The sequence below is a fragment of the Callospermophilus lateralis genome, chromosome 17 (genome assembly GCF_048772815.1).
Source record: "Callospermophilus lateralis isolate mCalLat2 chromosome 17, mCalLat2.hap1, whole genome shotgun sequence".
In the NCBI taxonomy this organism is placed as follows: Eukaryota; Metazoa; Chordata; class Mammalia; order Rodentia; family Sciuridae; genus Callospermophilus; species Callospermophilus lateralis.
Window position 1 is genome coordinate 364,274 of NC_135321.1, and position 27,945 is coordinate 392,218.

At 46.1% G+C, this 27,945-nt stretch overlaps 1 protein-coding gene across 3 annotated transcripts; it reads right to left on the reverse strand.

Moving 5' to 3' along the window:
- Nucleotides 1-1,992: 1,992 nt before the first annotated feature.
- Rbfa (ribosome binding factor A) lies at nucleotides 1,993-27,825 on the reverse strand. 3 transcript variants are annotated; one of them, XM_076836574.2, is made up of 8 exons: nucleotides 27,579-27,825; nucleotides 25,670-25,711; nucleotides 24,961-25,129; nucleotides 24,293-24,405; nucleotides 22,904-22,988; nucleotides 21,298-21,371; nucleotides 19,763-20,010; nucleotides 1,993-3,439 (listed from the first exon to the last, which is right to left on the reverse strand). In XM_076836574.2, the coding sequence occupies exons 1-8, from the start codon at nucleotides 27,740-27,742 to the stop codon at nucleotides 3,408-3,410; spliced, it is 927 nt and encodes a 308-aa protein (XP_076692689.2). In that variant the 5' UTR covers nucleotides 27,743-27,825; the 3' UTR covers nucleotides 1,993-3,407. The 3 variants fall into 3 exon arrangements, with proteins under 3 accessions (XP_076692689.2, XP_076692686.2, XP_076692690.2); XM_076836571.2 differs by lacking the exon at nucleotides 1,993-3,439 and having other exon boundaries at nucleotides 15,337-20,010; nucleotides 27,579-27,824; XM_076836575.2 differs by lacking the exons at nucleotides 1,993-3,439; nucleotides 27,579-27,825 and adding an exon at nucleotides 25,794-25,911 and having other exon boundaries at nucleotides 15,337-20,010.
- Nucleotides 27,826-27,945: the final 120 nt, after the last annotated feature.

Consider the following 27,945-nt stretch of genomic DNA (forward strand, 5'->3'; position numbering starts at 1 on the left):
CTGGTGGCATGGCTGCTTGGGGCTCTTTGGGGTCTTCTCTCCCCCCAGTCTACTTTGATCTCCACATGTAACTTTTAACTCCTCAAAGCTTAGCTACTGCCAGCCTGCTGTTGCCCATATTCCTACAAATATTTGAATAGCCAGTCAACATGTATTCATATTTATGTGTTATGTTCAGCGAGAACTATGAGATCCCTTTTTGCTAGGTACACCTTGCTGGGGACCACCAGCTGTTGTCTGACTTGATGGTGACACACACTGGTGACTACAGGGACTCTAGCAAAATGGGCTCTACAAAATAGTCACAGTAGTGTAGTGTACAACGGTTAACTTCATGCAGTCATATCAATACTACTGGTTTACATCTGTTCACCTCCCTACAGGCTGCAGATGGCACTGCAGAACAGTCTCTGCAAGTTTTGATAAATTTTAATTTTTATAATAGATTTGTACTACTAGAGTAGTAAGAGATGAAATGGACTTCCATCCACATGTATACTAAGCACAAACAATAAACCTACTTTTTTTGACATTTGAAGGCTTTGTGATCTTTTTTAAAATTGTGCCAAATCTATGAAAAATAAATCTGTATATAAATGGAAACTACCATCCAAGCCTGGGTTGAAGGTCAAGTCTATGTGGGGGTGGGCATAAAACCGCTGGATCATATAGAAATTATATTTCACTTTTTGAGGAACTGGCAAAGTGTTTTTCACAGTAGCGGTACTAGTCACGTTCCACTAGCAATGCAAAGAGTTCCTATTTCCCAGCACCCTGAAGGAAGCTGGCCAACTCCTTCTCCTCCCGCTGGGCGGGGCCTGAGAGCTCCCCTGCTCCCCCTCCTGGGTGGGGCTCAGAATCTCCCTCCTTCTGAGTGATGCATCCCCTTCTCTTCTCTTCTTAGGCATCTCTGTCTGGCTCTCTGCTTCCAGTGTTGCCCACGGTGTTTAGCTGGCTGTCATTGTTTTTACTACCATGGTGATTATGAGGTGGTATCCAGGTGGCTTTGCCATCTTAAATACATTGTCTCCCAATCCATAAACATGCAATCTCTTTCTATTTACTTAAGCAGTATTCTGTAGTTCTCAGTATTTCACCTCCTTGGGTTTGCGTCTAAGTATTCTTTTTTTTTTTTTTTTTAAGAGAGAGAGAGAGAGAGAGAGAGAGAGAGAATTTTTTAAATTTATTTTTCAGTTTTTAGTGGACACAACAACCTTATTTTATTTTTATGTGGTGCTGAGGATTGAACCCAGCGCCGCGCACATGCCAGGCGATCGCATCACCGCTTGAGCCACATCCCCAGCCCTTCTAAGTATTCTTCATCAATAATTATCACCAACTAGCCAGGCTGGTGACCTGAGCTGGGTTCACAGAGCTGGCTGCACCAATAACTTAAGAAAATGGCAGAAGGAGCATGTAACACCTAGAAATACCTTAAGGAATCAGGGGTGGCTCTCAACCTTAAGGGTCCATTGGGGAGGGAGGGAGGGAGAGAGAGGGAGGGAGAGAGAGAGAGAGAGAGAGGGGGGGGGGAACATGCCTGAGGCCCTTTTTATTGAGGAGAAAGACACCACCCAAATGAGGCAAGGGATTGGGTTTAGGGGTTTAGGGGGCTGTAGCCCAGTCTCACTGGGTGACGCCCACTCCCAGACCTTCATTCCCCTGCTGAGAGGAGATGAAATCCACCTGTTTCCATGAGCAGTGGGAACCAGTCTCACACCTCTGTTGCTCAAGGCTAAGGGTCCGTGCTCATTCCTATGTGGCAGCTTCCAAAATATAATATTATTAAAAATAGAATTGTGTCCAGAAGAGGTGGCACACACGTGTAGTCCCTGCCATTCAGGAGCATCAAGTGGGCAATATTCAACTTAGTGTGATGGTATCTCAGAATAGAAAGTATTGAGGGTGTAACTCATTTGTACAACAACTTGAGCTCCACCCCCGGTACTCAAAAAAATTGTTTATTTCTTTATACAGTAATCATGCACTCTCTAATTGCTAAATTTGTTTATTAGCTCTAACAGATTTGTGTGAATTCTCTGTGATTTTCTGTATGTAGAATCAACTGAAAACAGATAGTTTGCTTCTTCATTTCCAATTCAGATGCTGTTTATTTCTATATTTTGCTTAATAATGGAGTTGGGGAAGCTCTATACCAATACAACTGGTGTCCCTTCAAGACAGATACACAAGAAGATCATGGTGTGAAGATGAAGGAGTGAAGTAGAGCAAGCCAAGGAGCTCCAGAGGTTGTGGGGAACTATTAGAGGCTAGAAAGACAGATTCTCTGCAGAGCCAAAACCCTGCAAGGGCTTGGACCTTGGCATTCTGGCTCCAGAACTCTTCAGGCTGTCTCCAGGTGCCCGGTTTGTAGCACTCCCTTACTGCAACCCCAGGAAGCTGACGCTCCACTTGGTGGGTGGTGTGGGTCTGTGGCTTTCTCTGTGGTGACGCTGTTCCTCTCAGGTGGTGCTGGCCTCATGGAATGCATTAGCAAGGGCTCCCTCCCCTGGTGTTGGAATAGTTTGTTGAGATTCACGCTGTGTCTTCTCAAACTGTTCTATAGACTTCATCAGAGAAGCCATCTGGTTCTGGGCTTTTCTTCTGGGGAAGTTTTTGATAAGTGATTCAATCTCTACTTGCTGTGGATTCTATTGAGATTTTCTCTCAAATCAGTATTGATGATTTGTGTGTTTCCCAGAGTTGTGAATTTCTAAGTCATCTAATGTGTTGGAATACAACTGTTCATAACAGTCTCCTGAAATGTTTTTGACTTCTGTCAGGTCAGTAGTAGTGTCCCTTCTTTGATTTCTGATTTCAGTTTGTGCACCTCCTTTTCTTTTTTCTTAGATGGTCTAGGTAAAGACTTGTCAATTGTGTTATCTTTTCAAAAAACTCAATTTTGTTTTTGTGGATTCTATTGTTTTCCTACCCTCAATTCCATTTATTTTTGCTTAATCTTTATTAACTCCTTGCTTCTTTTGGCCTGGGGATTAGTTTGCTCTTTTCTTTCTGGTTTATAAGATGTAAAATTAAGTTGTTCATGACAGCTTCCTTCTTTTTTAATATAGCACTTACCCATATAAGTTTCCTTCCAAGTACTACCTTCACTATGTCCCATAAGTTTTGGCATGCTGTAGTTTTGTCTTCAGTTATTCCAAAATATATTCAAGGTTGCTTAGTGATTTCTTCTGGAACCACTGTTTTCTTTAAAAGTGTGTTGTTTAATTTCCATTTGTTTATGAATTTCCTGTTTTCTTGTTTTATTCACTTCTAGTTTCATTCTATTGTGATCGGAAGAAATATTTTATATGATTTCAATTTTTTAACACTCACTGAAGACTGTTTTATAACTTGCCATGTGATCCGTCCTTGGATATGTGACCACCAACAAGAAACTCCATCAACTATACCTCTTGACCAGCAACTCCACCAATCCCTGGGAAAGGGTACATATTATTCTCAGAGCTACCACATTACAACATCCAAATTTTCTACTTCTTAATAAAAATTAACAAAGTACATAAAGAAACAGAAAATTATTGTCCATTTAGAGAAGAAAATATGAAATTAACAATAAACATTTCTGAGAAAACCAAGACATTGGACTTATTAGACCAAGACTGTAAAATACTTGTATTAAATGTGCAGAAGGAAACCATGGCAACTAAGAGAATTGTTAATGAACTGAAAAGACTATTGATACAGAGACAGAGACTTTAAACAGAACGAGATTTTAAAAAGCACTCTGAAGCTGAAAGCTACAACAGCTAAATGAAATATTTACTAAGAGGCCCAACATCAGATTAGAGCAGACAAACAAAATGATCCACACATTTGACTACATCACAATTGAAATTACCCAGTCTGAAGAGCAGAAATTAAAAAAAAAAAACTAAATAAAAATAAACAGATGGGGCTGGGGTTGTGGCTCAGCAGTAGAGTGTTTGTCTAGCGTGTGCGAGGTGGTGAGTTCAACCCTTAGCACCACATAAAAATAAATAAAATAAAGGTATTGGGTCCAACTACATCTAAAAAAAATACATAAAAAAATAAATAGAGTCTAAGGAACTTACATGACACCATCAGTGTACATTATGAAGAAGAAGGAAGAAAGAAAGGCAGGAGAAAGTATTTGAAGAAATAATGACCCAAAACTTCACAAATGCAAAAAAACCCCATGAATCTACACATAAAAGAAACTCAAAAAACTCTGATCAGGATAAACTCAGAACCCACAATGGGATACATTACAGCCAACTTTCAAAAGCCAATAATAAGCTGGACATGTTGGCACACATCTGTAATCACAGCTACTTGGGAGCTTGAGGCAGGAAGATCACAAGTAAAGGCCAGCCTGAACAACTCTGGGAGATCCTGTCTTGAAATAAAACAGGACTGAGAATGTAACTTGGTGGCGGAGCTCTCACCTAGCATGAACGTGGCTCTGGGTTAACCCCAGCACTCCATACACATGCAGAAAAGCCAAAGTGAAGGCTGAAAACAGTGAGAGAGAGAAGCAACTTGCAACATACATCCTCAACAAGATTAAGAGCCTTTTCTTTGTCAGAAATCATGAAGATCAGAGGCAATAGAATGGTATGTTTAAATTATTGCAAGGAAAAAAAAAACCCTGTCATGTAAGAATAAAAGAGAAGTTATAACATTGCCAAATAAACAAAGGATAAAGGAATTCATCACCAGGAGAACTTGGCTACAAGAAATGCTAAAGAGAATCCAGGGTAAAATGAGAGGAACCTGTGTAATAAATCAGAGCAATACAAAGAAATCAAGATCTCCAGTAAAGGTTAAAAAGCTAGTGTTACTTTGTAATGCTGTTGGGTTATACGTGCTGTGTGTGATTTAAGAAGTAGATGCAGAAAACAGTAATTATAAATCTGTGAAAATTGGGGACACACTTATAAAGATGAAATCAGTTGCAACAATATAAAGGAACAGATTTAATGAATGCTGTTGAAGCCAAGTTTGTATCAATTCAAACTAGGCTGATATAAATTTAGGATTTAACTCTAGTCCCCATAGTAACCATTAGGAAAATAAAATATACAGAAAGGGATATGAAAAGGAAACCAAAACCTGTCAAATCCCAAAGGAGGCAATATTGGGGAAATTAAGGAACAAAAACAAAGGAAATATAGAAAACAAAAGCAAAATGGCAGAAGTTCATATTTTTCAGTAATCACATTAAATATGAATGTAACAAATTAATCAATTAAAGGATAAAGACTGATTAGATGATTTTAAAAATTTGATCAAGCTATATGCTACTCACTTTAGACCCAAAACACAAATAGGTTGAAAGTGAAATGATGGAAAAAGATAATCCATCAAATAGCAGCCAAAAGAGCCAGCATGGTTACAGTAACATTATACATTAGATCTAAGTGGAAAGTGTTAGGAGAGAAAAATGACAGCACGTTGACACTCATTCAGCAGACGTGATAAGGGAAAACATGCAGGCACTAGACTCTGAAGCTCCAAAGCCTGTGAAACAAACACTGAAGGAGGGAGGACTCTGCACACAGGTTTCAAGGCCTACTCTCAGCAGGGGGACTGTCCACCATAGGTCAGAAAGAAAGGAGAAGACTTCAGGGCACAGGTAGACAACTTTTTCTCCACCAGTTGAGGACTGAAGTTAATACATCCATAAAAAACACTGTGAAGTCAGCAGAGGGTGGGGACACTCTGGATGTGCAAAGGCAAGGTGTCCTGGGTGAGCATGCCACACTCAAGTCTGCACTGACCGCACACAGGAGGACCTTGGGAAATGTCCATGAGCCTGTTTTCTAAACACAACCTTTTCACTTGGCCAAGACAGGACCTTCTCCAAAAATTTTCCCCTGCTGTCACCAAGGCTGCCACCCAAGACTGTGGCCCCTGGGGCTGGGCTGAGGCCTAGTCCTTCACACAGACCTGCTGGGCCATGCACACACAGCTTCCCAGGTGGGCTCTAATGCAGATGCACAGGTGAGGGTGCCAAATCTGGTCATACCTGGGCTCTGGCCTAAGAGTGGGTCTGAGAGCCCTGCTAGCCATAGTGGTCCTCTTCCCTGCCCTCACAGCCCCCAAAGTGGGGCCATGGGGCCCTGGAGCATGGCTCACAAGGCCCACCTGGAGCGGCAGCAGTCCTTTGTCTCTTGCTTCCTCTGTGTGTCCCCAGGCTTCAGCCAGGTGTGTTCCTGTACATCAGTTAGTTTCCAGTCCTGCTCAGAGAGTGATCAGAGAGGCCCCTGCCTGACTGGACTGGCAAAGCCATGATCAGGATAGCAAGGCAAAGGCATTTCAAGACTTTAGACAGCAGAAATAATAGTGATCTTTTCCCATCTTAGAATGGCAAAAAGATTTTATTTATTACACAATTCAGCCTGTCCATAGCAGGAGGTTGTAGAATTGAAATTCACATCTTCTTGCTGGCCTCCCAGCCCCACCTCCATCCCAATGTCCCACAACTGTGGGATCTGGTGAGCATGTTACCTTGAGGGCATCCTTAAAGGGCACCCTGTTCCAGCCACCAGCTGGGGGAAATGTCCATGCTGCTTCTCTGGGGAGTTAAGGGGCACCTCCCGCTAGCCTCCATGGCCTCATGTTCCCTGTGCTGCTATAAGAACTCCCTGGCCCCAGGCTGCAGGGAGTGGCTACAGGTTCCCAGAGTTGTGCAGAGAAGCTTATTTGTGGATGTGCCAGGAGCCTACTCCAGGGATCTCTGCAGAACTGTGCACAGTGGGAGAGAACTCTCAGCAAGCAGGAGAGAAAAGAGGGAAGCAAGTGACCAGAGCTCCCCAGACAGAGCCAGAACAGGGCTGCAAGTGAGCGGCTCAGTCTGGGCAGTGTCCTGCACGGGAGGGGCTGGGAGTAAGCCATGCACAGTTCCCAGGGGCTGTGCCAGTGGTCTGGTCAGATGTGGGGTTTTGTTTGTTTGTTTTTGTTTTGTTTTGTTTTTAGTACTGGGGATTGAACTCAGGGGCACTCAACCACGAGCCATATCCCCAGTCCTATTTTGTATTTTATTAAAGACAGGGTCTCACTTAGTTGCTAAGTGCCTCACCATTGCTAAGGCTGGCTTTGAACTCAGGATCCTCCTGTCTCAGTCTTCTGAGCCATTGGGATTACAGGTGTGTGCCACCATGCCCAGTCGGATGTGCTTTTTAGGATAAAGATACAAGATAGGGGAGGCATATAAGGTCCTGGAAGGGGAGCTGACTCCACAGTTTCACCCAAACCTGCTAAAAGATCCACTGAGACAGAATTTAGGAGAGATAAATATGGAACCTTAAGGGGACCCTCCTCAAGCCATTAAGAGGCAGAAACACAGTTACAGACTTGCCTTGTAAAATGAAGGAAATATGCAAACCCAGGAAAACGGGCATGAAGTTGTGCAGCTCCACCCTGGACCCACCTGCAGCCGTTCTGTAGATACAGGACTCAGCCCAAGGTGGGCTCTCACTCTGAAGACAGCCTGCGTTCACCCTGAATGTGGGTCTGCCTTTCTGACCAAAGCTGCCTGTGCCTTTTGTAGCTCATACTGAAACTCTCCTACATCACCATGCCAAGAACCGGCTGGTCCCGAGTCGAGTTCCCCTCTTCTCTGGGAACTCCTGGGACCCTTGTCCACAGACAGCTCCTCTCCTGTGACAAACCTTCTTTTTCCTGTTTCTCAAAACCATGTCTTCCTTATTGAATTGGCCTAGGGGACAAGGACAGAGCTTTCAGTAACAAGAACACTTTACTAACAAGTCTCTCAGACAAAGCAAGACTTAAATGAATCACATCTGTGCACTGGACACCAAGAGCCCAAGGAGCTGAACCAGTCAGTGGCAGGAGGGCCACGTGCACATCTGCTCTCCTTACCTCTTTTCTCTATCTGCAACAGGTGTCACCTAATGTCTGAGGTGTTGAATTGAAGAAGTCAAGGTAACTATGATCACCCTTTAGGGGAGGCTAGTAAGCACACCCACGGGCTTTACTTCATCAGAGGCCTCATTTGTGTTCACAGGCCAGGAATGTCCAGTAGGGAGGAATCCTATTGAGACCCGAGTCTGGAGATGAGACCAGATTCCCCCACTTCTCCAGTTTCCTTCTGGATTCTTGTTTCACTAATTTTGAAGAATAAAAGCTACAGGCAATCATGGAAGGGAAGAGTAAATGAAACAGGACTTTATTAAGCGAGAAGAGAAAGAACTCCCGCCATGTGAAATGGAGCCTGGTAGCAGAAAACTCCATTTTGGTTCGCCAGCTTGAGAGCTTATAAATGGTCTGGGCAGAGCATGGAGCAGAATCTGTTACCCAGGCATTGAAGACAGCACCAAGGCTACTACCTTCTCATGCTCCATCTGGGTCCACCTCTGTTGGATATGGAAAAAGACAAACCCAAAATAATACGGCCCGGGGAGAAGGAATGAGGGAGCCACTGTCTTTTCCATTGACAAGACAAGCCCTTGGGGAGGAGCTATCCATCAAGTCTGAAATGACAGTTTCTGGGAAGAGGCCAAGGCATTGATCCCACCCTAAAACTGATCCCACACTGTCCATCTGGCCCAGTAAAGAGAAATCCCAGCTACTTATCATTGACCCCATACCCATTAACCCACACCTTCCATCTGGTCCAGTAAAGATAACCCAGACTGACATGTTCATCTGCTAGTATAACATATAGAAACCTTTTTACTGCCTCCCTTTGGCCAGTGGCCATTTCCACCAGGAAAATGGGTCCATCAGAGGCATCACTCCATTCCCAAATAAAAACTGTGCTGAGCTGATGTTTAAGATTTGTATCCAGCCTGGTCCTTTTGCACTAACAACCCCCACCTTCCATTTCCGTAACAAATGGGACAAGAGATTTGGCTGGAGGTGTTCTCAAAGGTGAGCCTCAAGGCCTTTTATACTTGATATATAGGCCATGATAGTGCTCACAGCACGTCTGTGGGTTAGCCTCTAGGTGAGGTTCCAGAATTTGAACAAGACCTGTTGGTGGGACCCATCACGTCTGATTGCTGATCATTCACTAGTCTTAATCACTATTCCCTCCTCTCCTTAGAAATGCCTATAATTTGCCCAAACTAAAAAATGAATGGTAGAGTTTAGAAAGTTTGTGTTGATGTATTCTATAAGTATCTTTCTTATGGCAGACACACATCAATGATGTGCTGATGAACAGGAAGAAGAGAGCTGCAGTCACAGGCAGTGTGGTCCCAGCCAGCATGGAAGTGGCAATAAGAGATGGACAGGACTGAACTGTACATCTCAGTCAACCACCCTTCTCTCCGAGGGACTGCTGAGGCAGACTGGAAGACTTGTGTTCAGACCAGGAACCCAGCTGGTCTCCTACTATCGAATGCTGCACTTAGAAATCTCATTCTCTTGGGCTGGGGATGTGGCTCAAGCGGTAGCGCGCTTGCCTGGCATGCGTGCGGCACGGGTTCGATCCTCAGCACCACATACAAAACAAAGATGTTGTGTCTGCCGAAAACTGAAAAAAGAAATATTAAAAAAAAAAAAAAAAGAAAGAAAGAAATCTCATTCTCCCAGACACTGAGAGGTGAAGAAAACTGAAAATATCCCTAAGCAGGGAGCTGGAAGAGACAGGACAGCTGTGGTTTCACTTCTCCCTCCCTACCAGGCTGCATCTAAGGTTCCTAAAATCCTAGAAGATCCTGATCCATTCCTGCTTGAGCCCTTAGGTATCTGGAGCCCCAAGACACATTTACTTGTTTTGTTTGGAAGAGTACTCTGCTCATATTCTCTCACAGGGACATGTTCCTTCATGGGGACAATCCCTGAGTCACACACCCACACTTTGTGTGTGGGGAGGGACAGGGGCCTGAGGCTAAGATTAAGTTCCTTGGAATACAGAAGCAGGATGCTAGTTGGCAGAACACCCAGGAGCACAGAAGATTTGGTGAATTAGGGAAAGTTCTTTCCTGTGTTCCTGATGGAAACCTGGGTACAGGCTGGGTGGTTTTGGCAAATGCTATTGTTGCAGAAGAGACCTGCCCACAGAGCCTGCAATACAGTGATGTCCCCTGACCCCAGGGGATTCTTGTGTTTTTGCTTGAGAGGATTCCAGGCAAGTCAGAAGACTTAGTAAAGGAACAACATAATTTATTAGAAGGAATAGAAAAGAGGAAAGGAATAGGGAAAGAGAGGGTCCTCAGAGAGGAGGACAATAGGGTGCCCCTTCTGCCTTCAGAGTCTATTGGGGGCCCAGGAATATTGCCAGAGAACCTGCCCAGATCCACCTCTTGACATGTGACTGACAGGAAATTATATCCGATTTCCAAGTCCCCACTGGGCATGGTAAAAATCCAAAGCAATGGGCTCAGGTTGTAGCTCAGTGGTAGAGTGCTTGCCGAGCATGTGTGAGACCCTGAGTTCCATCTGCAGCACCACAGAAAACTAAACAAAATAAAGGTACTGTTCCATCTACAACTAAAAATACATATTTAAAAAATCCAAAGCAATTCTGGGTCACTTTGACCAGTGTTAATGGGTTCTAATTGGAACTTGTTCTAACAGATTTCATGGCTAGGGGTAATTATCCTTATCTCCCCGAGTCCTGGGATCTGGTCTATGTCAAAAAAGCACACCCAAGTTTTCAGGGTAACTTTTGTTCTTATCAGCCTGAATTTCTCCTGCAGATAAGAGGTTATTTACTGAGAAATGTAATGTATCCTATCAACTTAAGTCAGGCAGGGCTGCAGGTAAACTGCTTTTAAAATAAAGTATGTGGGGCAGGGATGGTGGCTTAATGGTAGAGCACTTGCCTAGCATGTGTGAGGCACTGGGTTCGATTCTCAGCACCACATACCAAAAAATAAATAAAATTTTAAAAATAAAATAAAGTATGTGCCAGCACAGTGGGTTCAGTTTACAGAATTATCCCCTTACTCTTAAGTCCCACCGTGAAAAAAGGTTCCACAAAGGAGGGGGCAAGTGCCCTTCTCTCTGTCTCTCTTACTTTTTTAAGTATTTATTTTTTGGTGTAGAAGGACACAACTCAATGCCTTTATTTTTATGTGGTGCTGAGGATCGAACCTGGGTCCTACACTCTACCACTGAGCCACATCCCCCAGCCCCCAAGCACCCTTCTCTAATGCACTGTTCAGGACTGAAAATCCTTCCAGTGAACGGCCATTTGAAGAGATGGAAAGGGCCCGACATGGAAAAGGCTTAGCTTTCTAAGTTCTTTCCCCAGCACAGAGGGTCAGGTCAGCGCGTCTGCGGAATGTGATAGTTAGGTTCCATGAGCTTGCAACTGGGTGTGGGGCTGCGGACCTGCCAGGAGGGCACCGCTCGCCTTTCAAGGTTGCCCCTAGGAGGAGCCGGAGCCAGAGCCAGATTGTCTACCTGGAATACAGGTGGGGCTGGGCACGTTGCGGGCAGGGCCCGGCAACCACACGGGAAAGGTCCCTGCGTCCTGACCAAGCCCAGACCTGCTGTTCTCGGGGTAGCGCCTCACCTGGGCGAACCTCCCTCCGCAAGCGCCCAGCTAGGAGCGCACCCGCTGACAGTGGTCCTGGGAAGGGTTGGCGCCACACCTCAACCGCTTCTCAGCCCTCCTCTGGTGCCCGGTCCGCACGAGGGTTGGGTCCCAGAGCCCTAGACCAGCGCCCAGGCCAAAGCCTCGCTTTTTCCAAGATCCTAAGAGAAAACACTTCCAGCTGCTGCACAGTGGACCCTTACCCTGGCCCATTTCCACCTGCGCGCGGGCCTGAGGCTCACACAGGTGCGGGACACGGTAGGTGTCAGGATGGGTGCCCATGCCGGCTTATTTGCAGGCTGGGGCTCGCATTGAGGCCCTCCAGGCCCAGCCAGAGCAGCTGCAGCTGGTCCAGAGGCACACGCATTTGGCGTGGAACCACTCCAGGCTGCCCCTTGGGTGCTCAGAGAGTGGGCGCCTGGTGAGGGCATTCCTGCCCCCGCTGTCTGACAGGATCACAGCGTGGGGGATGCTGCGGCAAGGCAGCACCATCTGGAAACTGGAACCATTAGGAATGTTAAGTGTTTTGTTTATGATACTCATGATATGGATAACAGGGCATAGTCAATCAATAATAAAAGTACCCATTGCCTAAGATGGCAGGAAAATTTCCAGAAGGAGACTAAGGATACAGTTGAGATATGCTATGAGGTGCGTTTCAAGGTCTCTCAGGATACAAACAATGGTGTTATTCTTCAAGCTTAAATAAGAAATACTTATCCCCTGGTTAACAATTTACACTAGCCCCCCAATCCTATCCTAAAGCCACAACCTGTACAATTGCCTAACTACAGAAAAACAATTGCTGTGCCAACAATACAAGGACCACCGTATGTAGCTTATGGTATTCCCTCTAGGACAAGAGGCTAATAAAAATACATTCCCCAACCAATAGACCCTCCTTTGCTTTAAGCAGAAACTTATGATGAAAATGGAAAAACACATAGTTTATATAAATGAGAAATGAGTTGAGGTGTAAAGCCTGCCCTTTAGTTAAAGATTACAAAGACGTAAGAATTGGTGTGATTTGACCAAGGATCAAGGAAGTTCTTCAAGAAAGCAGTTGAATAGGTCAGATGAAAAAAAGAAATTACCTTGGAAATTAAAATAGAAAAATGTAAAATTAACATATTTTAGAGGCACTTCAGAGTAGTAGGCTTTTTAATAATAGACTTTCACTACTTTAAGTGTTTTACTGGGATTTTAGTTTAGAAGTAAGAAAACTTACCAATAATCATAAGTATGCTTTAAAGTTAAAGGTTAATGAAATAATTATAGGTATGCTTTTAAGTTAGAAGTGAATAATAGGTCAAGAGTCATATAGTCTAGTTGTGTCGCCTAGCACCTAGTGATTGAGGAGAAAACATAAAAGCTTAATTATGATTGACTAAAGTTACAGAAAAATATTTTGAACAATGTACTCAATATCTTAGGTAATCAATGTATGTCAGAAAAGATTGTAATTCTTGAAAATTATGTAAATCAAAAGTTTCAGGCTTTGAAGCTATCCATTAACTACCTAAAAAAAACACCTGTAAAAAAGATATGAAAACAAAGGTCCCAGGGGCAGAGAGGTGTCTTCTGGAGGTTGCTCAAACTTGCAACCTGTCATCTTGACTCCTCTTCTTCTTTCACCGATGTCACTCCTCCTTCAGGACCCCCAGACCTTGGTGCTCAGGCGAGGACCCAGGTGGGCAGCTCCTGAGATCCCAAAAGCCACTAAGTTACTTCCTCTCAGCAATGAATGGCCGGGGCAGGAAGAAGTCTCTTCAGATCTGGCAGACAGTGGGCAGCCAGGGGACCATACCAAAATTTCCTGCCCCTCATTCTGAGTTGCATCAGGACCTGCACCACCAACCACACCGTACTCGAGGCTGGCTCTAAGTATAAAAACCTCCTCAGCTCATAAAGCTGAACGGAACTAAGGTTGTGGAAACACAAAAATAAAGCAATATGGCAGATGGTTTGTTTCCTGAGTGTCAGGGAACGGGACGGCACCTGAAGTCCCATAGACGTGCTCAAAACTGTCAGGTCTGACCGTCTTTGGATGGCTGGCAGATTTTTGACTTTGGGAACTGGGATGACTTTGGTTCTTTGTAGGCCTGGGTTTGACTAGGCTGGGGAATACCTGGAGGCTGGTAGAGCTTACTTCTGGGTGTGTCTGTGAGGTGTCTCCAGAGGTTGGCTGAGAGGAAAGCTGTACTGGGTCCACCCAATTACAAACAGGCAGAGAAGGCAAGTCTCCCCCTGCCATGCACAGCACCCTTGGAGCTGGGACGCCTTTCTCTGACCCTCAAAGCGCCAGGTCTCCAGCCTCTGGTCTCTTGGGACCTGCACATTTTGCATGACTGTTCTCCAGTGTTCTGGAGAACAATGACCAGCAGGAAACCAGTGTTGTATTGGGAGGGAACAGCAAAAGGAAGAGGCCTTGTGTTTCTCAGCCTTTCTTCATTATGCCCAAATACCAGATATATACAACTTGAAGAAGGAAAAGAATCCATGGTCGGGGAGGGGGGATAGTAGAGGATAGGAAAGGCAGCAGAATACAACAGACACCAGAATGGCAATATGTAAATCAATGGTTGTGCAACTGATGTGATTCTGCAATCTGTATATGGGGTAAAAATGGGAGTTCATATCCCACTTGAATCAAAGTGTGAAATATGATATATCAAGAACTATGTAATGTTTTGAACAACCTACAATAAAAATTAATTAAAAAAAAAAAAAAAAAGAATCCATGGTCGACTGCTCTAGGCCTGTGGTGAGGCAGAACATGACCCTGAAGAGCAGTGGAGGAGGAAAGCTGCTTCGGAAACCGGCGGCTGGGAAGGGGGAGACGGGAGGAGATTCTTTCCAAGAGCACACTCCAGCCACCTGCTTCTTCCACTACTGTCCCCACCTGCCTACAGGTTCTATCTCCTTCCACAGTCCATTCCAATTATTTTTTCAAAAAAAAAAAATATATATATATTTTTAGTTGTAGGTGGATACAATACCTTTATTTCATCTGTAGGTGGTGCTGAGGATTGAACCCAGTGCCTCACTCATGCTAGGCGAGCGCTCTACCTCTGAGTCACAACCCTAGCCCCCATTCCAATTATAATCCATGGAATGGATTGACCCACTGATGAAGTTAGAGCCCCCATGTTACAATCCCATCCAAAAGCTCCACCTCTGGACACCAAGCCGTCAACACTTGTCTTTGGAAGGCACTCCAGATCCGATTCGTAACTGGTGTCTTTTCCCAAATGGTATATTCAAATGCCCTATTCGCAATCTGATGGTTCTGAACCCGGAAAGCCAGAAAAAAAATCAAAGCAGATTGCTAGGGACATTCTTCAGTCTTCCTCGGATTTCTGGACCCCTTTTTTCGGCACTGGGGAGTGAATCCAGGAACACTTACCCACTAAGCCACATTCCCAACCCTTTTTTGTATTTTATTTAGAGACAGGGTCTCGCTTAGTTATCTAGGGCCTCTCTAAGTTGCTGAGGCTGGCTTTGAACTCCCAATCCTCTTGCCTCAGCCTCTTGAGCCCCTAATTACAGGTGTGCATCATCTGGCTGTTCTGGGCTTTTTTTGTTGTTGTTGTTGTTGTTCTAATCAGTTATACATGATAGCAGCATGCATTTCAATTCATTGAATACAAATGGAACACAACTTTTCATTTCTCTGGTTGTACATGATGTAGAGTTGCACCACATGAGCAGTCATACATATACCTAGGGTAATGATGTTCATTTCATTCCACCACCTTTCCTACCCCCATTCCCCCTCCCCTTCTCTCCCTCCCCTTTGCCCAAAGTTCCTTCATTCTCCCTACGCCCCACTCCCCTGCTCTGGGCCTTTCTTACCAGAGATTTTATGAATCTCTGAAGAGTTACCATAATTGTACCAAGACACAATGCATCTGTAAATTAAGTGGGATTAATTTTCTCTGAATCTAAATTGTTCTTTTCTTTTTTTTTTTTTTTTTTTTTTTGGTATGGGGGAATTGAACCCAGAGATGCTCTAAAACTGAGCTAAATCCCCAGCCTCTTTTATTTTTGAGACAGTATCTTACTAAATTGCCCTGGCTGCCCTGAATTTGCAACAACTCTCCTGCCTCAGCCTCTCAGAATCACTGGGATTATAGGGGCATGACACAAATTTTCTACTAATTATTAGCTAAGTGATCCATTTCTTGGTATGTGTAGTTCTAAAACTACAGTTTTAATATTCTAGAAAATACAGTGAAATCTAATGTACTATGGACTTTGGGGATACTAACTTGTCAATTTGGGCTCATGGATTGTGATGCAGGACATAAAATAATGGGGAAGGACAGGGGATCTACGGGAGATCTCTATCTTCCTCTCAATTCTGCTGTGAACCTAACACTGTCATTAAAAATTTTATTTAAAAAAAAAGGGCCAAACTGTGCATCTTGTAAATTCTTTTGTGTGATTTCATTTAAACAGGCACTATTAATACATACTAAAGATTGCCCGTCTTTTAAAAATGAAGTCTTGCACATTATTTTGTTTTCCTACATTTTATTATGCAGTATGAGGAATAACATATACCCTTTAGATAAAAAGCTCTGTTGGGGGCTAGGGATACAGTTCAGTTGGTAGAGTGCTTGCCTTGCATGCATGAGGCCCTGGGTTTGATCCTCAGCACCGCATATAAACAAATAAATAAAAGATCCATCAACAACTAAAAAATATTTTTTAAAAAAACTGCAGCCTTGGGCTGGGATTGTGGCTCAGTGGTATTGCGCTCACCTAGCACAGGCGGGGCCCGGGTTTGATCCTCAACACCTCATAAAAATAAAGGTATTGTGTTGTGCCCATCTACACCTAAAAAATAAATATTAAAAAAAAAAAAAAAAAACTGCAGCCAAATGATCAACGATTGAAATGAAAAATGTACTAAAAGTGCTAAACAATAGATTTGACCAGAGATGAAGGAAACAGCAAATTGGTGGAGGTACTGGTGATTGAACTGGGTGCTGTACTTCTGAGCTACACTCTCAGGCCTTTTCATTTAAAGACAGGGTCTCACTAAGTTATTCAGGCTGTTTTGGAACTTGTGATCCTCTTGCCTTAGTCTCCCTAGTGCTGGGGCTACAGGTGTGGCTACCGTGCCCAGCAAAATTATTTACACCATTAATTCACCACATGTTTAGTGGAAAGGACAAGAAAGAGAGAAAGACGTTAAAGAAACAATGGGATAACATTTCATGCCTGGTATGGTGGTTCACCTCCATGTATAGCCATACAGTGTTCAAACTGACTTCATTTGGAAATATGGTCCTCATGGGTGTAATTAAAGACTTCAAAATGAGATCGTCCTGCAAAATCATGGAATTTGCAGGGAAATGGATGAATTAGAGCAGATTATGCTTAGTGAAGCTAGCCAATCCCTAAAAAACAAATGCCAAATGTCTTCTTTGATATAATGAGAGCAACTAAGAACAGAGCAGGGAGGAAGAGCAGGAAGAAAAGATTAACATTAAACAGGGACGAGAGGTGGGAGGGAAAGGGAGAGAAAAGGGAAATTGCATGGAAATGGAAGGAGACCCTCATTGTTACACAAAATTACATATAAGAGGATGTGAGGGGAAAGGGAAAAAAAAATCAAGGGAGAGAAATGAATTACAGTAGATGGGGTAGAGAGAGAAGATGGGAGGGGAGGGGAGGGGGATAGTAGAGGATAAGAAAGATAGCAGAATACAACCGTCACTGGTATGGCAATATGGAAAAAAGAGGATGTGTAACCGATGTGATTCGGCAATCTGTATACAGGGTACAAATGGGAGTTCATAACCCACTTGAATCAAATGTATGAAATATGATATGTCAAGAGCTTTGTAATGTTTTGAACAACCAATAAAAAAAATTAAAAAAAAGAATACAACAAAAATACAAAAATAAATAAATAAAACAAAATGAGATCGTCCTGGATTTAGAGTGGGTCCTGAACCCTGCCATACGTGCTTTTTTTTGTTTGTTTTAAGTTGTCCATGGATCTTTATTTATTTATATGTGGTGCTGAGGATCAAACCCAGTGCCTCACACATGCTAGGCAAGTGCTCTACCACTGAGCCACAATCTCAGCACCACACGTGTCTTTAAAGGAGACACAAAACTGCACCTGAGGACAGAGCACAGTCCAGCAGTGCCTGGAACCATAGCATTGAAGAGGCAGAGGGGTCTGGGAAGAAGCACGGCTGTGCGGCACCTGCATCTGGACTCTGCCTCCAGAACAGCAAGCTTCTGTTGCTCTCAGATATTGATTTTGTGATTTGTTAGCGCAATCAGAGGAAACTGAAGCAATGGCTAAACTGGAAACTGCAAGATTCTGAACCCATTACCGCATCACAGACCACAGCCTTAGAACACACTGACACAGAAACAGGCTCAGCTCCAGAGCACAGCAGCATGGTAGAGTACAGAGAGTACAACTCCTGAGTAAACAGGAAGCCTGAGTGCATGGTGACCAGACAACTGAGTAAAATCAGTGTGGGGATTTATCAGGACTGGAGGAAGTGACTTTCCACTGGGGAAGCTGGCAGACATCACCTTCATGGGCCACTAATACGATGGTGTCAAGAGCCGGCATCCCATGGCAGAGAAGCTGTTCCCACCAAACACACAAGTGCAGCCTGACTCTGACCTGAGAAGTAGCAGGCAGACCAAGTTGAGGGGCTGTCCACAGGTAAGGGGCTATACCCTCAAACAGAGTCCTGTCAGATTAAGGATGCAGGGACGGGTTTCAGAGCAGGGAGAGGGCAAGGGCACAGGGTAAGAACATCACCCGGGCAGGAGACAATCCTCAGGGGCTGAGACTAGAGAACACCAGGTTCAATTCCTATCTGCCAGTGTCACAGGCAGTTCCTAATGGTAGCTGCTGGCTGTACTGGTTATGACTAGTAATTGATGACTGTTACTAGTTACTATGGGGAGCTGCCGGTTGTCACTGTGGTGCATTCCTTCATTCAGGGGAGGAAACACACACACAAACAACTTGGGCCAGTTCAACACGTGTTCCTAGCTGAGGCTCAGCAAGGTAACTCTGCATTCTCATTTTAGCTCATATTGCAAAAAAGCATATTTTCAACAATCTAAGCACCGCGATCAGCACATTTTTGCATCTTCTGTAGGTGATTTTGCTGTTCAAAATGAACCAAAACATAATTTACAAGGTGAAGCACATGTGTTTTCTCTTTTGACAAAGAGTAAAACAAGTCTTCACCTTACATCTGATGAAAGAAATTAAGCACAACAGATAAGCTGTCTGGAAACTTGTCCAGAGTCACAGGTTCCCTGGAAGGCAAAGACCAGGCCTGCTGGACACTCAGACGGGTTTTAGAAAGAGCATCAGCTGGTGGCTGGGGCTGTGGCTCGGCAGTAGAGCGCTCTTCTAGCACTTGCGAGGTCCTAGGTTTGATCCTCAGCACCACATAAAAATAAATAAACAAAATAAAGGTATTGTGTCCAACTACAACTAAAAAACAATTATTAAAAAAAAAAAAAAAAAAAAAAAAACAAAGAAAGAAAGAAAGAACACCAGGTGGACAGAGGTGCCGAGATGGAAAGCGTCAGCACCTCAGGGCTGGCTGGAATTCAGGTTCGGCAGGAGTCACCAAGAGCCCTCCAAACTCACCTACACATGGTTCCTGCTCATGGCTTTAACCAGCAGGTGGAAATGATAGCTTAAAGCACAGCCAGAAAATAGAGCACAGCCAGAGGATGTGGCACTGGGCACCAGCGCTTGCTGGGCAGGTCTGCAGAGGTGGACCTGCAGGCTCTGACCCTAGCCTTTGCACTGCTACATCCAGCTCTGTGGTTGGCTGTGCCTGCACCAGTGTTTGAGATATAATTTCTTTGTCTTCACGTTTGTACAGGACTCACTGGTAAGATAATCGTGTATTTTTTTGATCACACGGTATTGGAGAAAACAAATGACTTTGTGTAGGACACTGTGTTTAGATACATGGAAAAGTTATCACAAGCCAAACAGCAGGAAATGGACACCACCACCCAAAGCTTCAGCTCCATGGACTGTCTGAAGACAGAACATGTGCCTCTCAGGCACTGGCTCCCATCCCACAGGCGTGGTGAGGCAGCCTAAAGCCTAACCCTGCCCCTGCCCTGTTCTGCCACAGGGGCCCTGCTCTGCCCCTTCGTCCCCAGGGTCTGCCCCCCACTCCTGCTCTGCTTCATGGGTCTGACATTCACACCCTAGAGTGTAGTCCTTGTCCTCATCCTCATCCTCACCCAGCAGGGAACTCCTGGGGGAGCTGTCCTTGTTCTGGCAGGACAGGGTCTTCCTCCTCCTCCTCCTCACCAGCTGCGTGGGCTCAGCCCCCTGCTCTTGCCCCCGCAACGCCAGGCTCAGGAGTCCTCTCTCCTTCCTCCGTTTGTACTCCATTATTTGCTTGCTGAGTGCCTCATGATCGATCCCACACAGACTTGAGCATGAAGCAGGTCCTGGGGCATCATGTGGTGATAGGACATCAGGGTCCCTGAAGGAGAAGAACCTTCATATCAAGCCCAAGCCACGCCATGACCACAGTCATCAGTATAAAATGCCACTGGGGGCATGTCCTACACCTGCCCACATATGCACCTCCTGGACAAGGATGTGGAAGGGATTTCTGGATTTCAGAACCAGTGGCCAGCATAGTCCTGATGCCACTTGGTACCATCATGAGTACATTAAGCATGGCAGGAACGGCAGGCAGTTGAACAGAATCACAGGTGGGCCTACAGGTGCAGTAACTCAGGTCAGTGACACACCAAACGACAAAACCTGACTGCAGTCACATCACCCTCTTACCCGTCAACACTAAACCCTGGAGGCTCTCTGGCCTGCCTCTTCCCCATGCTGGCTCCCTGATGGTCAGGATGTGCAGGCTGTGGTGACATGGAGCTGTGGCACTAGCTCCGGCAGGCTGGTTCAACCCAGACTTACTGCTGGGCCCTGCAGTCCCTGAAGCACCAAAAATGCAGATGCTGCTCCTATCTAGGCCAGCCCCTCCACAAACACCCCTGTTCCCAGGCTTGTGACCAGACTGTGATGTTCCTCAGAGGTGTACCTGCACCCCCACCAGCCATGCAAATCCACTTTCCTGCATCCTTCCTCTAAGGATGATAGGCCCATCAGTAATGATCACCGCATCCTCAGCCTCCCCCAGCCGGCCCCACCCACAGCACAGCAGGGTAGCATCTGAGAGCTATGACAAGGCCTGGCATACTGCATGCACCCAGTTAAAGTGCACTAAGCCAGGGCTGAGGTCGTAGCTCTGTGGCAGAGCACTTGCCTAGCACATGTGAGGCACAGGTTGGATCCTCAGCACCACATAAAAATAAATAAATAAGGGGGGGCTGGTATTATGACTCAGTGGTAGAGTGCTTGTCCAGCATGTGTGAGGCATTGGGTTCAATTTTTAGCACCACATATAAATAAATAAAATAAAGGTCTATTGATAACTAAAAAACCCCCAATTTAAATAAATAAATCAGATAAAAGTAAAAAAAAATGCACATAATATTTAAAAAATGTTTAAAAGTGCACTGAGCCAACAAGGAAGCCAAGACAATGCGGCATCTCCCAGTGGACGAAGCCTCACAGACACCACAGGCCTCACCATGTGCCTGCAGACCACTGCCTGTGGATGCCTGGGCCCCAGGGCCAAGTACCAAGGGGCAACATGGGCTGGTGGGACACAGATCACACAGCCACTACAAAAACACTAATCCTGTGCCTGGTAATCTGCCCCAGGGAATGGAAACACATCCCCACACATCACCTGGGATCATCTCCTATGGGGTGGTCTCCTTCATCTGGAGGTCCAAACTCAGCCACTGCCAGTAAACCATCAATCTGAAAAGGAGCACCACAGTGGTAGGTCACTACCCACCCTTCCCCCTCCCCACCCCTTTACCATCTCCCCCTCCCCCACACAGGAAGCACTGGAGCTGTGGGCCAAGCCTAAAGTCCACACAGGCAGCCTTGGCCCACACCTCCCATCCTCATAAGCAGTCATAAGCCACACTTCCAATCCACACTGGGAAGGGGGCAGAAACACCTGCTGTCCTCAGGCATAAGGCCAACCACGGGCCTCCTGGGTGGACTTCATCTGCCCTTTTGTAGATCTCTCTGCTCTGGGGTTGTGCGACAGCCCGAGCTTGCAGCTGCCTTGGTGCTATTCTAACATGGCACCTCTCTCTGACAATGAACTGAGGCTTATGTGAAACTTACAAGCGTTCAAAACCGATTAAAGAACTAATATTTACTAGTTTCTACTGTAGTTTCATAAAATGCTTCCCTGTGGCCACATAATTTGTGTGCTTTAGGGGAGAAAAAGCCTCTGGCAAGGCAAGACAGTAAGTGCTAGGAAGGCTGCAGTCAAGCTGCAGAGGCAGGAGCTCTGCAGGGCAAGGAATCTGAGCAGGAACACGGCAGCAGCAACCAGGAGGCAGACTGCTACCCACACAGCACATCACCCACACACTTTGCTGGACTCTGCCCTGGCTGTTCCAGTGGCCCATCTGGGATCTGCACTTCCATCCTCTATTGGCAGTGGCCCACTTCAGGCACAGCTGTGCCTTCCCTCCTCCAGAGATGTGTTGGAAGGAACCTGTGGAACCTGCCCCCCCAGAGACTACAGGAGCTACAGGTGAGAAGTTTAGCTTGGGGCTGCATGGCCAGTTGCCCTGGTGGCCTCAGCACTCGCACAGTTGAGCTCTCTGCCCCAGTGCCTTGCAAGGACTACTGTCCCTGCTGCTTCTTCTAACTGGGGACATGCCTCCACTGTCAGGGTCACTACCTGCACAATGTTTCCTATGCTATCTGTGTCATGAGTAACAAAAGACACACATGTCAAACCAGATCCTTTCCTTCAGGGAGGCTAAATCCTCTCTGGTTGTCCAGTGGATGACAGTTATCCAGGAAGACACTGAACTTGTTATCTGCTGATTCTTGGTAGACTTTTAAAAAGTTATAACACACTTTAACCTCCAGTTTCAATCTTTGTAACAAAACTCCTCTAAAGCAAAGAAAATGGTGGTTAAATACTTAGGTCAGAAAGTGAATTCTACAACCTCAGGTTAGGTGGGGAGGTGGTGAGAGGCGAGGCAAGCACACAGGGCAGCTCTGGCCACCTTAAGTTCATACACTGAGAAACAGCAAGCACTCTGGGTCACTGGTCAGAGTTCCATTGATGAGCAAAGACTTAGAACCAGAAAAAGGGTTACACTGTGGTTGCCACTGCAAACGGGGTTAAGGGCCTTCCTTAAAAAACTCCTTCGCAGAGTTTTTAAAACATTATCTATTGAGTATTTAAAAATTAACAAATTTAAAATCCTATTCATAGAAGTTTATATCATAAAAGGGCAATTATTTATAAGCCTCACCTCTGCCAGAGCTGCGTTTTTTCTGTCTTGAATGAACACTATTGGCGGCACATTCCTCAGGGTCTGCTGGGACATCAACAGGTGTCTAAGGAGAGGAGAGATGTGAGACTCTGGGCTCCACCTGGACACCTAGTGGAGAGGGTAGGTGCTCAACACAAGCTATGTGGGAATCCCAAATATGAAAATTAGACCAGCACACAGGGTAGATGGGGCAGGGCAGGGAGCCCAGGACTTGGAGGCTAGCCTGGACAGGGTAGCAAGACAATCTCAAGGGAAAAAAAACCCAGATGAAAAAGTTTCTGTACTGAGCTGCCTATTACAAAAGGGTGCAGAATGCACTATAACCAATTCCTCCAACACATCAGAGAGCCAATGAACACCAATCTGAACACAGAATCTTCTGTGGCCCTGGGCACCAGGGTCTGGGCCCTGGCAGCCTGTCCTACACTCAGTGGACAATCCCTGGCATGGCTCCACCTTCATGTCCTAGATGCTGGAGAAAAATGGTCTCCGCATGGCTCTGTCATGAGATACAAACACGAGCCAAGCTAGGTGTGGCCCACACATCCAGCTCAGCAGCAGCACAGAGTCCAAGACACCAACCAGCAAGGGCCTCTGCAGCTGACCACACAGCAGTCTCTGGCATGACAACAGAGAGACCTGCTACATAGTTTGTAGCCTTGTACACTGGTCACCTGCATAGCAAGTGACCCAGAGTTTCCGAACACTGATGCATTCTCTCAGAACCAACTGGAGCCCCTGGAAGCCATGAGCTCAGTGGTGGATGCTGATTTTTCTAAGTTTGATTGTCAATTGACAGGTTGCGGCTTATTGCTGTGGTGGATACAGCCAGCTATTTACCCTCAAGTAACAGGCTTGCCTCACTCTTCTTTGAAACAATATCCGCCACACACCTACCTCGAACAGCTGGGACAGGGGGCCCAACCACAGGGATGTCACAGACTGCACTTGAAGCGTGTCCTGCTTATTCATTTGCAATGTTTCAGGGCATGTGGCATGTCTCACTGTGAGCATCACCACAGTGCTGACAAGGTGCCTCCAGGGACAGAGGTGGACACATCCCTGTGTCACAAGAACCATCTTAACCTCACCACCTCCCTGAAAATTACTACACCTGTTATCTGCTGATTCTTGATAGACTTTTAAAGTTATACTTTAACCTCCAGGAAAACACCTCCAGGATCCCTACACAACTGAGCTGAAAGTCAACTACATCATGTCCTATGGAAAAATGTGAACTATATTCTAAATTCAAGAAAATTAACCCAGAATTTTCCTTCAAAGCAGAACTCCTTCATGAGTGAAACCTACAAGTACAACAGCCTGGCGACCTGGGTGCCAGCAGAAAGCAAGAAACAGGGGCATCACCTCATGTGCGCCGCACTCCTCTGCAGGGTGGCCTCTGTGCGCTTGTTCTGGTCTGCCGAGAGGCTCACCTTCCAGTAGACGCGGCAGGCTGAGAAGTCTGGAGTCAGCGAGACCTAGACACCAACCACAGGCACACTGTTTACAGGCTTCCTCAGACAACCTTCCCGGGATGAAAACCACAGCTCCCTTTAGCCTCCTGCCCAAGAGCAGTGTCCGTGCCCCACAGAGGCCAGCACTGCTGCTACAGAGTACTCGTGGCAGGCAGGAACCCCATGCCCCTTCCCCAGGACTGTCCGCAGCTGGAGCCCTGCGCCGGCCTCACAGCCTCTCCTAAGATGCAGACTGGAAACACAGAACTGCCCCTTCTCCGCATGGCTCACATCCTCTGAGGGATCAGAGGACCCTCCTGTCTTTATGCCAAGCAAAGGCAGGTGTCGTAACCACACCTCAGAGCCTCCGCAGGCTCTTCCAGGGTCAGACAGCATGCAGGTGCTGCAGGGTCAGGGGTCCCACCCCTGGGTGGCAGCCTGGCTGCCTCTGTGCCCAGCATAGGAACCCTTTGTCTCTAGCACTCCCCACGAGTCTGCAGCCCCAAACCAAGGCCACGGGTTGCAGAGATCAGCTGGGAGAGCTGAACTCCGTCTTCTCTCCTCTGGCCTGCCCTCTACCTTGGAGAGCTCCACATTCAGGTTGTAGACCTCCTGGCTCACTTCAGGGGTGCTTAACAAGTCTGTCAGCGCTTTATAGAGGAGGCCGTTCAGGGCCCGCAGGCGCACATGGTCTTCCTTCCTGGTCCTCTTTGAGGTTCTCTTCAGGAGCAAGTCCAATTTGGAAGGCCTATAAGTCTCCATTAAGAAGAAGAACACGGCCCCAGGGCAGGTTACACCTGTCACCCATCACCAACTTGGGTTGGGGAAGGGTGCCATCAACATAAGACAGGCAATAGTCACCTCGGTTACCTCAGCTCTAAGGTAAAGTATGTCTGTTGTTCCCAAGATTAAAACTGCTACCAGTTTTATTTAAAAAAAATTTTTTTGAGGTATAATTTACATACCATAAAAACTCACTGTTAAAATGTAAACACAATATATTTTTAGTATACACAATGTATTTTTTCTAGTTTGAACCATTTATCATACGAACTTTAGTGGTTCACATACACTAAAAATTTGATGAACATTAAATAATTAAATAACAGGACATTCTAGAAAACGTCAACAATAGTCGATTTTTATCTGAAATGGTTAGACCCATGCTAGCAGACCCACGCACACAGATACTACCCTCCAGGACAGATGTGGACAGCCAGTCAGGCGAGAGGTGTGCCGACTGTAAATCTCACCCACCACGACAACGAGGGGGCTGCTTGACACTCACCCAGGAAACCCCAGGGAAGGACCTTCATACCAGAACTTCTTCCTGCAAGGAGAAAGCAAAAGCCACATTGGATAGCGCCAGCAAATTACAAGAGCTGCGTAACCTACCTTAAGAGGGTTCATACCTCAATGGCATGGGGCCCCAAAATGTAGGCAGTTAATGAACAGCATTGTTGTGGAGGCCAGGCAGAAAACAGTTTTAATTCAACTTCATAATTCTGACTTTCAAATTTGCCTACAGTCCTAAGGATAGAGAAAGAGGACCTTAAAATATCTCCCAAGATGTACATAAACACCACGCCCAGTTAACCAAGTGGTTCCCATGGAGGGCCAGGTTGATGGTACTGGTACTGCTATGCAATATGCTAAGGCTAGACAATCATAATGGCCAGGGAAACCCCACTGCTCACTTTTAAAGAGGGAGTTACAGGTGAGCGAGGCACAGGGGCTACATGATCTATGTGGTGGTGAGCTGGAGCTGGAAGCAGATGATTATACACAAAAACGTTTATGGGTAAGCATCTAGGTAAGGGAGCTGTAAGCACATACTTTTTACTTCACAAACGGAAAGGCCCCAACAACAGACACCCCAGTGGAGCATGTACACCAGGCACCCAGCCCATGGTGCCACTTTACAAGGACCAGGAGTCCTCAGAGAAAGGGTTGATTCTAGGATTGTGGCACAAGAACAGGATATGTAAGATGAACCTGGCACACCCTGTAGCATTGGAAAGTAAGGATATGCTAAATAGGCACACAGAACTCCACATGATGGGGGTGTCAATGGTACAGAGACACTGAGAGGGCTCCTAACGGCCACAGTTGGAATAATGAGAGCAAAGTAAAGTCATAGTGGATTATAATCCACAAATCCACACTGATGTGAGTGAATTAACAATGGAGGAGAAGATATGCATCTCCCACACAGAATCCCAAATAGTTTCTGAGCACAATTCTCTCCTCCTTAGGCAGGGACTTCACATACTGACTTCTTCCCAAAAAGCACAGTATGGAAAGTGGAGGAAGAGTCACTGCTCAGGATAGACACCTGACAAACACCCAGCCAGGTGATCAGCACCTGTGTGGACCACACACACCCTTGATGTGACAAAATCGCCTCTGCAGGCTCCTCTCCAAACTCCACAGCCCACACACAACCATGAGGAAACACCAAACAAACCCCAATAGAGGGCACACTACTACTAGTCTAACAGTGCTCCTCAAACAGTACTTTGCAATTTTTCTGTAAACGTAAAACTATCTTTAAAGTAGTTTATTAAACAAAACAAGTGATGCAGGCCTGCGATCCCAGCCATGCCAAAAGCTGAGACAGGAGGATCACACGTTTGAGGTCAGACGGGGCATATTAAATAAAACCCTGTCTGAAATGAAGAATAAACAGAACCAAAAAACATACCCACCAAACAGTAACAACTAAAGTGAGGTGAAGATAAAAATGTCTTACATGGGGGCTGGGATTTTGGCTCAGTGGCAGAGCGCTTGCCTGGCATGTGTGAGGCATGGGGTTCGATTCTTAGCACCACATGTAAGTGAATGAATAAAATCAAGGTCCATCAACATCTAAAAAAAAAAATTTTTAAATGTCTGACTGTACTCATCTTAACATTAAGAAAACTAATTGAGGGCTGGGAATATAGCTCAGTTGGTAGGGTGCTCGCCTCGCATGCACAAGGCCATGGGTTCAATCCCCAGCATCACACAAAAAAACAACTAATTAACAAGACAAACTTTGGTCAACAAATTAAGGCCACAAAGAAAAGGCAGTATTAATAAGGAAAGGCTTCTATCCCCCGTAGCCACCCGCGGTCCCCGGAGGACACACGTTTGTCCCCCATGAACCTGTCACCCGCCGTGGACGCTTGCCCCCGCAGCCTCAGCACCGCGCAGACCTGGTTTTCGAAGCAAATTTCTTGAGCAAGTTCTTGCTGCCACAGGAGACGGCAGAGCCGTGCAGGCTCCGCGTGCGGGCGCGGTGGAGTGCAGCCTCGCCGCAGCCCCGCCGTAACAGCAGCCCGGCGCCGGGGCAGCACAGACCGCGGGCGGCAGCCCACATGTCCCGGAGGACTCGGCGCCGGAGCCCACCCAGAGGCTGGAGCACAAGACGCAGGACGGCGCAGCGTTGGAGCGGAGCGACGTGATGCGGACGTGGGGCGACGGGGCGTGGGGCGTGGCGACGGGGCGTGGGGCGTGGCGACGGGGCGTGGGGCGGGGCGACGGGGCGTGGGGCGGGATGACGGGGCGTGGGGCGGGGCGACG